At 42.0% G+C, this 14,990-nt stretch overlaps 1 protein-coding gene across 1 annotated transcript in view; it reads right to left on the bottom strand.

The window, feature by feature from the left end:
- The window catches only part of Rftn2 (raftlin family member 2), a 62,429-nt gene that overhangs the window by 17,133 nt on the left and 30,306 nt on the right, over positions 1-14,990 (bottom strand). Inside the window, exons 6-7 of the mRNA XM_042688301.1 lie at positions 10,727-10,848; positions 9,248-9,351 (exon numbers count right to left, since the gene is read on the bottom strand). Coding sequence (XP_042544235.1) covers positions 9,248-9,351; positions 10,727-10,848 — 226 coding nt within the window. The remainder of the gene's footprint in view (positions 1-9,247; positions 9,352-10,726; positions 10,849-14,990) is intronic.

The raw sequence follows: 14,990 nt of genomic DNA, 5'->3' as shown, positions 1-14,990 counted from the left end.
CAACATTGTAAAAATGGCAATACTTCCCAAGGCTATCTACAAATTCAATGCGATACCTATCAATATTACAACCTCATTCTTCAAGGAAATAGAAGAGGCAATCCAAAAATTCATATGGAACAATAAAAGACCCTGAATAGCAAAAACGATCCTCAACAGAAAGAACAGTGCTGGAGGAATATCAATACCAAATTTCAAACTCTACTATAAAGCCATAGTAATCAAAACAGCTTGGTACTGGCACAAGAACAGACCTCAGGATTAATGGAATAGAATTGAAAACCCAGAAATGAACCTACAGACCTACAGCCACCTAATCTTCGATAAGGGAGCTAAAAAAATATAGAATGGAAGAAAGACAACCTCTTCAGTAAATGGTGCTGGCAAAATTGGTTAACTACTTGTAGAAAACTAAAGCTAGATCCTTATATATCACCCTGTACCAGAATCAACTCCAAATGGATCAAAGACCTCGGAGTCACAACAGACACTCTGAAAACATTACAGAATGGAATAGGAGAAACCTTAGGTCTCCTTGGCGCAGGCCAAAATTTTCTTAATAGAGACCCAGAAACACACAAATCAAAGAAGTGTTGGACAAATGGGATTGCATGAAATTGCAGAGCTTCTGCATGGCAAAGGACATAGCTAGCAAGATCAATAGAAAGCCCATACAACAGACAAGAGTCTCATATCTAAAATATACCTGGAACTCAAAAAATTAACCCCCCCAACAACAAATCTTCAAAGAAACAACTGCCCAATAAATAAGTGGGCTAAAGACTTAAAGAGAAACTTCTCTGAAGAAGAAAGAAGGATGGCCAATAGACACATAAAGAAATGCTCAACCTCTCTAGCCATAAAAGAAATGCAAATCAAAACAACATTGAGATACCACTTCACCCCAGTCAGAATGGCTATAATCAAGAACTCTAATAACAACAGATGCTGGAGGGGATGTGGACAGAAGGGAACCTTACTGCATTGTTGGTGGGAGTGTAAACTTGTTCAACCACTTGGAAAGCAGTATGGAGGTTCCTCAAAAGACTCCACATAGAGCTCCCCTATGACCAGCAATCCCACTTTTGGGCATTTACCCAAATGTTCACAAACAAGACCACACTAAAGCTACCAGCACGACTATGTTTATTGCAGCCTTATTTACCATAGCTAAGATATGGAACCAATCCAGATGCCCCTCAGTAGATTAATGGATCAAGAAAATGTGGTATATATAAACAATGGAATTCTATGCATCCATCAGAAAGAATGACATTGCCCCATTTGTTAGGAAATGGAAAGGCTTGGAAAAAATTATATTTAGTGAAGTAAGCCAGGCCCAAAGAAACATAGGTCCCATATAACTAGTATATGTCTGAGTCAAGTAGAAAAGGTCAGATAAGGTGATGTTAGGGAAATGAACCCTAAGATATGTATTCAAATGTTTTTTTCTTTCATGCGATTGTTTCTAACACATTTATAAGTTTATTTCTTTGTTGCTTTGTATGTCCCTCCCCCACAGTATAACCCCTGCTTTCACTGTATTTGATGTTGTTATAATTTGTGGAGGGGAAGGGAAAAAACAAATTGTTTAAATAGGGATACAGGTGGACCCATTGCAACAATGAGAAGTACAAGTTGTTATGTCGAAAACGAACTTTACAACTTTGGTGGGGCGGGGGGGGGGGGGGGGGGTGGGGGGGGGTGGGGGGGGGGAGGAGGATGGGATGGGAAGGGGAAACAAAGGAGGAGGCTTGATAAGAAATGTACTCATTATCTAGTTGTAACTTCTCTGTACAGTATTTTTACAATAAAAAAAAAAAGAAAAAAAAAGAAAAAGGTGGGGAGAGGGGTGGGTTTTTGGAAGTCACTCTCATGGGCTGAGTGAATAAAGATGACTTTGACCGGTGTGGAATGTCTCACTGTTCTATGATGCATATTAGTGCACTTGTTTCTTAAGCTGATCCTCTAAGATGGGTGTTTTGGCTGCTGCCCTGGCATTTTGAGGACATTATTGGGATGCTTAAGCAATGTAGCTCTGAAAACTTCTGGGTCTTCTGAGCTGTGCTGCTGCAAGGGCTGTGAGGCTTTCTTTCAGCGGCCAAGGAAAAGGTGCAGAGCAAGGCATGAATGCAGAGGGACAAGACAATTCTCTCTGTCTGTCTGTCTCTGTGTGTGATGCTATTTCCATCTCTTCCTTAGGGTCTAGACTTTAAAAAGTTCTTGTTATAGTATTACTCAAAAGCTCCTGCCTTCAGCTTCTGTCTTCTGAAATATAAATGAGAATGCACACCTTGCTTTCTTTCTATTCTGTGTTCTAATGTTCTTTTTCTTTCTCCTACTGCAGGGTGATAACTCAGTGTCTCTGAAAATGCATCAGAATCCCCTGTGAATTCTTTTTTTTTTTTTAATCGGTCCTGGGGCTTGAACTCTGGGCCTGAGTGCTGTCCCTCAGCTCTTCAGCTCAAGGCTAGTGCTCTACCCCTTGAGCTACAGCGCCACTTCCGGTTTTCTGGTGGTTTATTGGAGATAAGAGTTTCATGGACTTTCCTGCCTGGTCTGGCTTTGAACCGAGATCCTCAGATCTCAGCCTCCTGAGTAGTTAGGATTACAGGCGCCTGGCTCCCTGTGGATTCTTGTTACAATGTGTATTCCTGACAGGCTTCCCCCCAGCTCATGATGTAATCAGAATTGGGAAGAGGGTCCTGGCACAGCAAAAAATGGGGAACTTTGGTTCCATTTTAATTAATGCTTTTTTTTTTTTAAGTCAGTAATACTGCCCACAAGCTCAGCTAATCTGCTTCTTTACTGAACTTGCAACTGAAGAATTTAATGTCAGTTTTCATCTGGATTTCTTTCATGAAAAAAGATTTGGGCTTATTTGAATAATCACATAGTCTGAGCGATTAAGAAGGGGTTGTGGCACATTTACAGACTGACAGCACTAACTCTGAAATAAAATAGAGAGAACACATTACATCATCATCAGGTATCCATGGTAACAGCTCTAAACCTTGGTAATACGACACTGCCTAGGAATAGAAAGCTACAGCTTTAATCTAATGGCATAAATGTTTATGTAAAGTGATACCAGGATTTGTTTGAATAATGAAGAAAGTGAAATGAAACACCTTGTGTGTAGATTATTCAAGTATGGCATAAAAGAATTATGAATGTTCTAATAGCTAAGACACCATTGTCTCTCTTCCATCAGTGGAAGGAAGTTTTCCTTGGCAATGGTTCTAATTTATCTTTTCAAACATTTTTTTTGTCTTTCTTTTTTTTGATACTGGGGATCAAACCCAGGATGTTACACTTGTTAGGCAAGTGCTTTGCCACTGAGCTACATCCTGGCTCACCTTATTATTTAAAACATTTTTTTTTTTTGGTCGGTTGTGGGCCGGGTCACTTTCCCTGAGTTCTTTTTCTAAAGACTAGTGCTCTACCACTTTGAGCCACAGCACCATTTGCTGTTTCAAACATTTGGACCCCAAGAAAGATCAAGATGATTTTCTAAGTATAAGCATACATCTTTATAATATACTATTTCTGTTGCTCTTACTATCTTGTGATGCAGTGCTGATTTTGGATATACTAAGCTATGGTAATTTGTATTTTCTGAAACATCCTGACTTAGGACAGGCCAAGTTCTCATGTTCGGATAATTGATTTCAGCTTACTAGGAATTTGGGTTCTTCTAAAGAATCAGGACTCCTCAAATCATTTTAATTTAATAAAATAAGCGAAGTATAAGCTTATTTAATAATAAGCTTTATTAGCTGAATGAACTCAATCTCTGTGTACATACTTTGCATAATACTATTGTTTATTCAAAATAAGCCTATTAAAGTTGTTGCTATCATACCATTTTCCATGTAAGAAAACTTTTGTTGTTGTTGTTTTGGGATTTTTTTTTTTTTTTTTTTTTGGTCGTAGGACCTGAACTCTGGGCCTGGGCGCTGTCCCTGTGCTCTTCAGCTCATGTTGAGCGCTCTACTGCTTGAGTCACAGCGCCACTTCCTGTCATTGGGCTTGAACTCGGGGCCTGGGCAATGTCCCTGACCTATTTTGCTCAAGGTTAGTGCTCTATCACTTGGAGCCACTGTGTCACCTCTGGTTTTCTGGTGGTTAATCATAGACCTCCCTGTCCAGGACAGTTTTGAACCATGATCCTCAGATTTCAACCTCCTGAGTAGTTGGGATTATAGGCATGAAGCCACCAGCACCTGACCCAAGAAAACTGTTTTTAAGAGATATAGTGATGTGCCTGAAGTCCCACTGCCTATTCTAGTTTTAGAGCTAAGAAGCTCTACTTTCTATCCTCTACTTTGACCAAGATCAATCATACATAATTTTCCTTCATAATTAAAGATGGTGTGGCTGACAGGTTACTCTCCTTGTGCATATCCTGGAAGCAATGAAGTCTAGCATGTAGTTGTTACATGAACAGCATATTTCAAGAAGAATGAAAAAAGCAGAAGATAAAATAGGTTTTGTTTTGTTTTCAACCAAGAATCCTCATTAGGAGATAAGAACAAGAAAACTCTATCTTCATTTTTCATTTGTGGTGGCTTAAATGTGAAGTGTCCCCCTAAAAGGACAGTGTGTGTGTGTGTGTGTGTGTGTGTGTGTGTGTGTGTGTGTGAGTGTGTGTGTGTGTGTGTGTGTGCTGGTACTGAGTCTTAAACTCAGGGACTTGTGTTCTCACTTGGCTTTTTCATTCATTCTGGCACTGTACCACTTGAGCCATATCTTCATGTCCAGATTTTTGCTTTTTGGTTGCAGATAAAGAGTCTTACAACCTTTCCTCCCCAGGCTGGCTTCAAACTGCAATCCTCAGATCTAGCCTTTTAAGTAGCTAGGATTACAGGTATAAGCCACCAGCTCCTGGTCTTTCATATGTAATTTGATGGGAAAGGGGCAGTTGCTCATTAAATATTGTTGTAGCAGTGAGAATAAGCTCACTCTGAACATCTACTCAGCTGGAAGTGCTATCATGAGGTGATTAGATCAGGAGAGTGCCCGCTTCGTTAATGTGTTAACATATTGGTACGTTCACAGGTGAACAGGTTGTTAGGAAGGCGGAGGGAGTTGGTCCTGGGGCAGCGCTCTGAAGGGTATGTCTTGCCTCTGGACCCCTCCTCTCTCACTCACTGCATGCTCCCTCCACAGAAATGAGGCAGGGAGCAGCTTTGCTTCACCACATACTCCCCGCCATAATACTCTGGTCAACACCAGCCCACAGCAAGCGGGCCAAGCGACCACGGACTGAAACTGCTGGAACTGTGGCCCCAAAGAAATCTTTCTTCACATAAGTTGCTTTCCTAGGTACATTGTCATAGTGATGAGAGATGACTAACAAATATCACCTGTGTTGCAAAAACTTAGAAGGATCCAAATCACAAAGTGTGAAGAAATGAAAACAGCAATATTATGCAACCCCTGGTATACGAAAGTAGGGTAGAAGCTGTGGATTATGGTGTGATTTGTTGCATAAGAATAACTGCCATTCAGATACATGTTCTACTCTAGTCTAGCCAGGATCAGGAACAGGAATCTCAAACAAGGATCTGCTGCGTAGTAGTGCTTTCTCAAATCTTAGGATCAGAAGATGCTGCTTCTTTGACATCTAAAATCTCTCTTCTTCTTAATACTTCTGTGGAACCTGTATACTAAGTTACCTAAATAGTCCTTAACACTATAACATATTATGTTACACAATACATAAACCTGACTCTCCTCAACAAAATGCAAGGTAAGAGTCTCAAGGAATTCTGCTGTCTGGCCTCAACTGTATCTGTTTAAACAAAGGCATCTGTTTAGTATACTAAAGAGTATATATTGTTTTTTAGTATATCTATATAGTATATGTATACAGCTTTAATATATATATACACTAAACAGCATATATTATTTCCCTAAAATATTTAAAAATTATTATATATTTAAAATATTATATATTTAAAAATTATATGGGAAAAAGCCCTCAGCAATTATCACACAAAGAATGAGAATACATACTACGGGCCTAGTTCTTTTTTGAAAAATCACTTTCAAGCTGGGAACCAGTGGTTCACATCTGTCATCCCAGCTACTCAGGAGGCTGAGATTTGCGGATTGCCGTTGGAAGCCAGTCTGGGCAGGAAACTCCAGATTCTTTTTTTTTTTTTCCATGAGACTCTTATTGCCAGTAAACTCAGTAAACTCAGAGAAAGCCAGAAGTGGCTTTGTGGCTCAAATGGTAGAGCACTAGCCTTGAGCCGAAGAAGCTCAGGGATAACACCCAGGCCCTGAATTCAAGCCCCAGGATCAGAAAAAAAAAAAAAAAAAAAAAAAAACTCACTTTCATAATCTTCTATAATGTGGACTGTACATAACTTTATCTAGTTTCATAATAATAGATGTTCAGAGTGTTCTTATTCTCACTGCTATAACAATATTTAATGAACAACTACCCCTTTCCCATCAAATTACATATGAAAGACCAGGAGCTGGTGGCTTATACCTGTAATCCTAGCTACTTAAGAGGCTGAGATCTGAGGATTGCAGTTTCAAGCCAGCCTGGGGAGGAAAGGTTGTAAGACTCTATCTGCAACCAAAAAGCAAAAATCTGGACGTGAAGATATGGCTCAAGTGGTACAGTGCCAGAATGAATGAAAAAGCCAAGTGAGAACACAAGTCCCTGAGTTTAAGACTCAGTACCAGCACACACACACACACACACACTCACACACACACGCACGCACTCACACACACACACTCACACACACTCACACACACACACTCACACACACTCACACACACACACACTCTCTCTCTCTCTCTTCTCACACACACATAATTACACATAAACATAAACCTTCAGTGGTAGGCACAAAAAGCTCTACTTCTGCAATTCACCATGCCTGGAGGATCTGGGTTGCAGAAAAGTCAATGGTGGTGAGATCCCAGTGCCCCTCTGGAGCAGAAGCTCCAGATGCAGTGCTCAGCTGCTGCTCATGCTAGTGTCCCAGGCACTAGGTGCAGCCTGTGACCCTTTGCTGGTTGGATGACGAAGCCAAGCACAAGTCCATGCCACTCCACCTTGTCCCTTCACAGTGTACCCGGGGCCTCTTTAGTCCCAGCCTCAAGCTTATCCCTGTCCTTCTTCCTAAACCAGTCCTCCTCCCTCACCCAGTGTGGTCCAGTATCTACTGGGCTTGCTGTGGAGCCCAGGGTCTAATCATCAGAGCACCATGGGAAATGCTTGAACCCCCTAGGGCAGAAGCCTGGAGTGAGTGGGAGGGAATAATAAATACAATTCTTGGGGAAAATGGAATAGGAAGGCTCAGAATTCATACATTGTGGGGAAGTCTGTAATTCTAACAGTATGGGACCAAATGACAATCCAAAATACAAAAGAGATGAGGACTGCAAATGCACCAGCATTCAGTAGGGTGAGATGAGGGATAGACCAATGGCTGGGGGTTGGGTAGAGGTAGGAAGGTTAAGGGTTCTTTTTCATTAGAGAGCTTCTGCAGTGTCAGTGTATTTGAGGAGTAGGGGAAATGCAGACTCTGGAGCCACTCTCCAGGCTCTCCAGGATACGTGCATTTCCTGCTCTGAAGACCCAATGCTGAGAATGACTTCTGGATTGTGACATACTTTGACAGGTCTGCCACAGATAGAAAAGGTTGGGAAAGAATGCTGCAGGGGCATTGACCAATTAATCAACCACCTTGCTTACTTTGTCCTACTCCATTTTGGTTCCTTTTTTCTTTCTTTCTTTTTCTTTTTTTTCCCCAGTCTTGGGGCTTGAACTCAGGACCCTGGCAACATTCCTGAGCTTTTTTTTTTTTTTAATTTTTGCTCAAGGCTAGCATTCTACACTAGCCATAGCTCCACTTCCAGCTTATTTGGTGCTTAGTTGGAGATAAGAGAGTCTCACAGATTTTCTTGCCCAGGCTGGCTTTGAACCATGATCTTCAGATCTCAGCCTCCTGAGTAGCTAGGATTACTGGCTGGGTTTGGTTCTTGAAGCTTGAGTGTGTTCACTCAATATTTTTCAGGAGCTCTCTCCCTGCCATGGAGGTGTCTTTGCTTGAAAGCCTTTTTATAGACTGTGGGGACGCTGAGCTACTGGGAAGAGGGCAGGAGAGACCTGGAAGGAGTTGCTTTCTAGTGTCATGGACAGTCAATTGGAATGTGGAACCACGGTGACTGCCAAAAGCCAAGGCTGTTCTGCCCTGTTCAGGTCTTTGCTGGCCCAGGCCGGGCAGCTTTGGCAGTCAATCATTTACTGGATGCCAAACCGGGTAAGGGGAACATCTGGGTTGAAGGGACAGCAAAGCATTGTAAATGTACCAATTCATTGGCTTCTCCAAAATAAATAGAGGTGTGGCAATTCCATTTTTATCTTTCCAGGCAAGGTAGAAAAGGGAGAAAAGGACAGAGCAATGTTAGTACTCATGAAATGTTGGAATTTTCATTCTAATGAAGGCATACATTTTAGTGGAAAAAGCAAAGGAGTCTATACTTCAAATTCTCTGCCACACTGGAGGGGAGGTAGAGGCACACTTGCTTCTTCTGGCTGCTTCAGGCCCTACTGGTTGTTTTGTTTTTTCTTTTTCTTTCTTTCTTTTTTTTTTTTGGTCGGTCGTGGGGCTTGAACTCTGGGCCTGAGCACTGTCCCTCAGCTCTTCAGCTCAAGGCTAGTGCTCTACCCCTTGAGCTACAGTGCCACTTCTGGTTTTCTGGTGGTTTATTGGAGATAAGAGTCTCACGGACGGGGGGAGGGGGGAGGCTGGGAAGGGAGGTGAAGGGTAAACAAAGGAGGAGGCTGCAATGCTTGGTAAGAAATGTACGCATTATCCTGCCCATGTAACTGTAACTCCTCTGTACAGTATGTTCACAAATAAAATTAAATTAAATAAAAAAAAAAAAGAAAGAAAAAAAAAGAGTCTCACGGACTTTCCTGCCCCGGCTGGCTTTGAACCGAGATCCTCAGATCTCAGCCTCCTAAGTAACTAAAATTACAGGCATGAGCCACTGGCGCCCGGCCCTACTGATTGTTCTAAGCCTGGGGTACTGGGGTGAAGGTATATTTGCATATGTGGTGCGGAGACCTAACTGTACATCTCTCTGAACATCTGTCCTCCCCAGATTCTGTGACATCAAACAAAATGTGTGTGTGTGTGTGTGTGTAAACTTTCGATCCTCATTGGCTTAATTGAACTATCTCAGAAATGGATTTAGGTTTTACAATTACCTGTCATGTCTCAGTATGGGTGTAGGCATCACATTTGTCAAAAGCCATCCAAATTCAGCCAGAGTATGCAGGAGAGGGCCGTAGTCGGTTTTGATCTCACAGCCCTGCAGGAATAAGCATGAGAGCTCACAGTCACAGTCTGATGGCAAATACAAGCAGTGACACAAGTACTAAGGATAAAGGAGTTCACTCTTCACCAAGTGCAGTTTCCTAGGGCTTCATTTTCTGCCTTTGCTGCCTTCTAACCACTGAGCCAAGTTAAGATCACTGAGTAGAGGAGAGTATCCCGGGTGTTCTTTGGTTTGGGGCAGTTGTTCTAAAATGATCAATTGTGGGGGCTGAGAAACTGCATTTCAATGAAGTCTACAGAGCAAATCTTTGAAAACACTGGTCTTGGGTTTGGGAAGTGAAGAGTAGGGAATGAGGCTAGGCAACATGGCTCACACCTGTAATCCCAGCTATTCAGGAAGTGGAGATTGGGACACCCTAAATTCTAAGCAGTCCAGTTAGTGAGCCCTCAACTTGATAAAAAAAAAAAGCTGGATGTTAGCCAGGAGCTGGTGGCTCACGTCTGTAATCCTAGCTACTCAGGAGGCTGAGATCTGAGGATTGTAATTCAAAGCCTAGGCAGGAAAGTCCAGTCCTGGGGGCTTGAGCTCAGGACTTGGGCATACACTGTCTTTTTGCTCAAGGCTAGCACTCTACTGCTTGAGCCACAGCAGCCACTTATGGCTTTGTCTGTTTATGTGGTACTAAGGAATTGAACCCAGGGCTTCATGCATGCTAGGCAAGCTCTCTACCACTAAGTCACACTCCCAGCACCATAAAACACTACTTGAATGACTGAATTTTCCTTCCTTCCTTCCTTCCTCCCTCCCTCCCTCCTTTCTCTCCTTCCATCTTTCCTTCCTTCTTTTTTTTTTTTTTTTGTCAGTCGTGGGGCTTGAACTCTGGGCCTGGGCGTTGTCCCTCAGCTCTTCAGCTCAAGGCGAGCACTCTACCACTTGAGCTACAGCGCCACTTCCGGTTTTCTGGTGGTTTATTGGAGATAGGAGTCTCACGGTCTCTCCTGCTCGGGCTGGCTTTGAACTGCGATCCTCAGATCTCAGCCTCCTGAGTAGCTAGGATTACAGGCGTGAGCCACCAGTGCCCGGCACTTTCTCTTTGTTTCAACCAGTTTTCAAGACATCTTGTAGAGAGAGGCTCAGTGCCAGAGGATTTTGTTTAGGGTTAGAATTCTAATTTGGGGGTAACTTATTGTTATCTATGTATAGACAAGTATTTTGTTATCCTGTGAGACAGGGTGATGTTGAGCAAAGCATATTGTCTTTAACACTGCATAAAGTACAGGAAAGAAGTTTGCTCACACATTTGTGATGAGATTCCAGGCACTGGACAAACCCATGTTTAAGGACACTGCATGTGCCAGGCAATGAAGATTAATATGGAAAACTAAGCACACAAGTAACTGTAGCTCACCTCAATGATGGTCCATTGTTCTACGACAATAGCATCGTTTCCTTTCCTGTTAGAACCTGGAACTCCAGAACCTTCTTCTTCATATATAAAAAATCCTTCCAAAGATTTAGGCAAATGGTCCCCTATAGGGCAAAGGATACAATTAAGAAAAGTTGTAAATACTAAGCATTTCTAAAAATCATCTGAATCCTTAAAATAACCTTATAGAATATTGAAAGAAAAACAAATCAGTTAAAAATATTTGTCTTGAGGGACTGTAATGCAATTCAGCAGTAGAGCACTGGCTGAGCATGCAGAAGGCCCTTGGTTTAAGCCCCAGCATCATAGCACAACAAAAAATATTGTTTTATTTTATTTACCCAAGTAAAGATAGTTTTATATTTCACTGAATTAAAACCAAAATATATACATGAAAACTGTAATAGCAGAAATAAGATGAAGCAATGAAATACAGTGAGAAGCAAATGGAAAAATCAACCTTAAAAATCATTCAGAAATGATCTTCACTGTGAATTCACACTTTGATTTTGCATATGTAGGTTATGTGCACATTAATTATACCATTAAAAGAAATAACATAAAAATGTTAATATTTAGGCTGGGAATGTGGCTTAGTGGTAGAGTGCTTGCTTAGTATTCATAAAGCCCTGGGTTTGATTCCTCAGTACCATATACACAGAAAAAGCTGGAAGTGGCACTGTGGCTCAAGTGGTAGAGTGCTAGGACTGATTAAAAAGAAGTTGTTCCTTGGAATTAGAGTTTAAAAGGAATATAAGGTAAGATCTTTAAAGAATATAAGCAGAATAATTCTTTTTTTAAAAATAATTTTATTTTATTTTATTTTAATTTAATTTTATTTTATTTGTGAACATACTGTACAGAGGGGTTACAATTACATGGGCAGGATAATGCGTACATTTCTTACCAAGCATTGCAGCCTCCTCCTTTGGTTTACCCTTCAATAAGCAGAATAATTCTTTACCTCAGTAATACATTAAAATCTTCCTCTTCCCCCCAGAAAAAACCCAAGCCCACCAAAACAAACAGTGACAGGAAGACCTAAGCAGAAGTCATTGTCAAAAGAATTCCTGCTGGGAAGGAAATGTTCAGGGAGGGCCTCTCTGATATTTTCATTCATAATTGACAATACCCATCCTATGGAAATTCTTTTGTTTCCTACTTTGCAATAGAAACATTTTTTCACATGTGCATGGGTATTTAAACATGACTTTAAAGATTATTGATATTATAAAGTTGATGTTCAGAGGGGTTACAGTTACATAAGTCAGGTAAAGAGTACATTTCTTTTTGGACAATGTCAAACCTTCCTTGATTTTTAAAAAATAAAATATAATGTCACATTCAAGTTTTCCTGATAGCATTCTAAATTACAAAATTTCCTTCTTTTTCTTTTCTTTTCTTTTTTTTTTGTCGGTCATGGGGCTGGAACTCTGGGCCTGGGAGCTGTCCCTCAGCTCTTCAGCTCAAGGTGAGCACTCTACTGCTTGAGCCACTGCACCACTTCCAGTATTCTGGTGGTTAATTGGAGATAAGAGTCTCATGGAGTTTCATGCCCAGGCTAGCTTTGAACCGTGATCCTCAGATCTCAGCCTCTTGAATATCTAGGATTATAGGTGTGAGCCACTGGTACCTGGCTCCAATGGTATTTTCAATATTAAAACATAACAAAGGCAAAATAAATTTCAATGTAATTATTTTAAGTTTACTTTTTGTTAGCAGATTATGCAATTTTAAAGCAAATTCTTCCTCTTCTTTGTGGTATTTATTATTATTATTATTTTGACATCACTCATATTTAGGGAAGAATAGCTTAGTGGTAGAGTGCTTGCCTTGCATGCATGAGGCTCTGGGTTGGATTCTTCAGCACCACATAAGCAAAAAGAAAAAAAGCTGGAAGTGGCGCTGTGGCTCAAGTGGTAGAGCACTAGCCTTGAGCTGAAGAGTTGAGGGACAGCGTCCAGGCCCAGAGTTCAGGTCCCACGGCCGGACCCACCCTCAAAATAAAAAAAAAAAAAAAAGAGTCTCATGGACTTTCCTGCCCAGGCTGGCTTTGAATCGCAATCCTCAGATCTCAGACTCCTGAATAGCTAGGATTACAGACATGAGCCACTGGCACCCGCCAGCCCAAACTTATTTTTTGAATATTTTTATTATCTGTAAGCATTTGTACAAGGGGAGTTGCCATTCACCAAAGTCATTTTTAATACAGTGCATCTTGCTCAATGTCACCCCTTTCAATATTCTCACCCATCCCTCCCAATCCCACCTTCCCTCACTTTTCTCATTTATTTATTCTTTTTTTTTTTTTTTGCTGGTCCTGGGGCTTGAAATCATCTGGGCACTGTCCTGAGCCTCTCTGTGCTCAAGGCTAGTGCTCTACCACTTGAGCCACAGCGCCACTTCCGGCGTTTTCTGTTTATGTGGTACTGAGGAATCGAACCCAGGGCCTCATGCGTGCTAGGCAAGCACTTTACTACTAAGCTATATTCCTAGCCCCATTTTTCTTAATTTTTCAGGTTATATATTGAATCGTTTTGGAATATAACAAAGCAGCTTATGAAGTGGTAATGCAGCACAATTATCTACTTAACACCACTTCACATTTCAGGATTCAGTTTCCCAACCAATGTGCCTTGGTCCACAGGTGTGCTGAAACCAGGTATGCCAAGACCCAGGGCGCCCCCTCCTGCCCAGAGCAGAGTCACCACCCACATGCTCTACAAATGTAGGATATTCTGGGAGCATGGTATGAAAAAGTCACAAAGCCCTTGCCTGACTCATTGCTTCTCAGGCATTTTTTTTTTTTTTGTCGGTCATGGGCCTTGAACTCTGGGCCTGGGCGCTGTCCCTCAGCTCTTCAGCTCAAGGCTAGCCCTCTACCACTTGAGCCACAGCGCCACTTCCGGTTTTCTAGTGGTTTATTGGAGATAGGAGTCTCACGGTGGTCTTTCCTGCCCGGGCTGGCTTTGAACTGCAATTCTCAGATCTCAGCCTCCTGAGTAGCTAGGATTACAGGTGTGAGCCACCGGCGCCCGGCCCATATATTTTTTTTTAATCCAGTATTACCAGAGGTTTATCCTGAAGTGTGGCCTTATATTCCCTGGCTGAATATACTAAGGGTTCCTGAACCCTGGTTAAAATGCCCAAGCTTGAAGAATTCCTGGGGAGGGCTGGGAAGGTGGCTCAGTGGTAGAGCGCCTGCCTTGTATGCCAGAGGCCCTGGGTTCGATTCCTCAGCACCACATAAGCAAAAAGAAAAAAAGCTGGAAGTGGTGCTGTGGCTCAAATGGTAGAGTGCTAGCCTTGAGCTGAAGAGCTGAGGGACAGTGCCCAGGCCCAGAGTTCAGGCCCCACGACAAAAAACAAAAACAAGAATTCCTGGGGAATTTTTTTACTTCTCTGGATATGTGACTTTTTTTTTCTCTCTCTCTCTCTGTGCACATGCACACACACACACACACACACACACACACACACACACGCACATGCACATGCATGTGTGCATGAGCACTTCTATCTGTGGACACCAGTAGTGGGGCTTGAACGCAGGGCTTGGGCTCTGATCCTTAGATTTTTCACTCAAGGCTGGTGCTCTACCATTTGAGACACAGCTCCATTTCCAGCTTTTTGCTGGTTAATTGGAGATAAGAGTCCTATGCACTTTCCTCCTGTTTGGGCTGGCTTTCAACCTTAACCCTCAGATCTCAACCTCCTGAGTTGCTAGGATTTACAGGCATGTACCACCGGCCCCCAACTTGAACATATCATCTTTGCACATGAACTTTGCCTAGATAAGACATTGACATTCCTGTAAATGGAGGAACAGTAACAACTCACATGAGCATTTCTGGTCCATATATTATCTTTGCGATTAAACTGCTTATGCGTGGACCCAGGACCATCTCTGATATGGAAAGCTGACAGTTACAAAGTTGCCACTCTTCATGCACATCCTATATGGAAATTTATCTCAGCCCATCTACTTCTCTCCAGGTTGACCCCCACTTCCCTAGGAACAAGGTATATGTCTCCTATCAAGGTGGATCTCCTATCAAGGTGGGTCTCCTATCATCCCTCACAACCACTCTTGTCCTCTGAAATCCATTTCCAGAAGTGATGCCAATGATGTGCTTTAAAAATGTGAATCAAACTGGTTGCTGGTGGCTCAGACTTGTAATCCTAGCTACTCAGGAGACTGAGATCTGAGGATCCTGCCCAGACAGGAAAGACTTTGACACTGGTT

This window comes from Dipodomys spectabilis, unplaced genomic scaffold, assembly GCF_019054845.1.
Source record: "Dipodomys spectabilis isolate Male_0828 unplaced genomic scaffold, ASM1905484v1 ptg000115l, whole genome shotgun sequence".
Lineage (NCBI taxonomy): Eukaryota > Metazoa > Chordata > Mammalia > Rodentia > Heteromyidae > Dipodomys > Dipodomys spectabilis.
The sequence above is the reverse complement of the archived record's forward strand: the minus strand, read 5'-3'. Positions and strand labels throughout refer to the sequence as shown.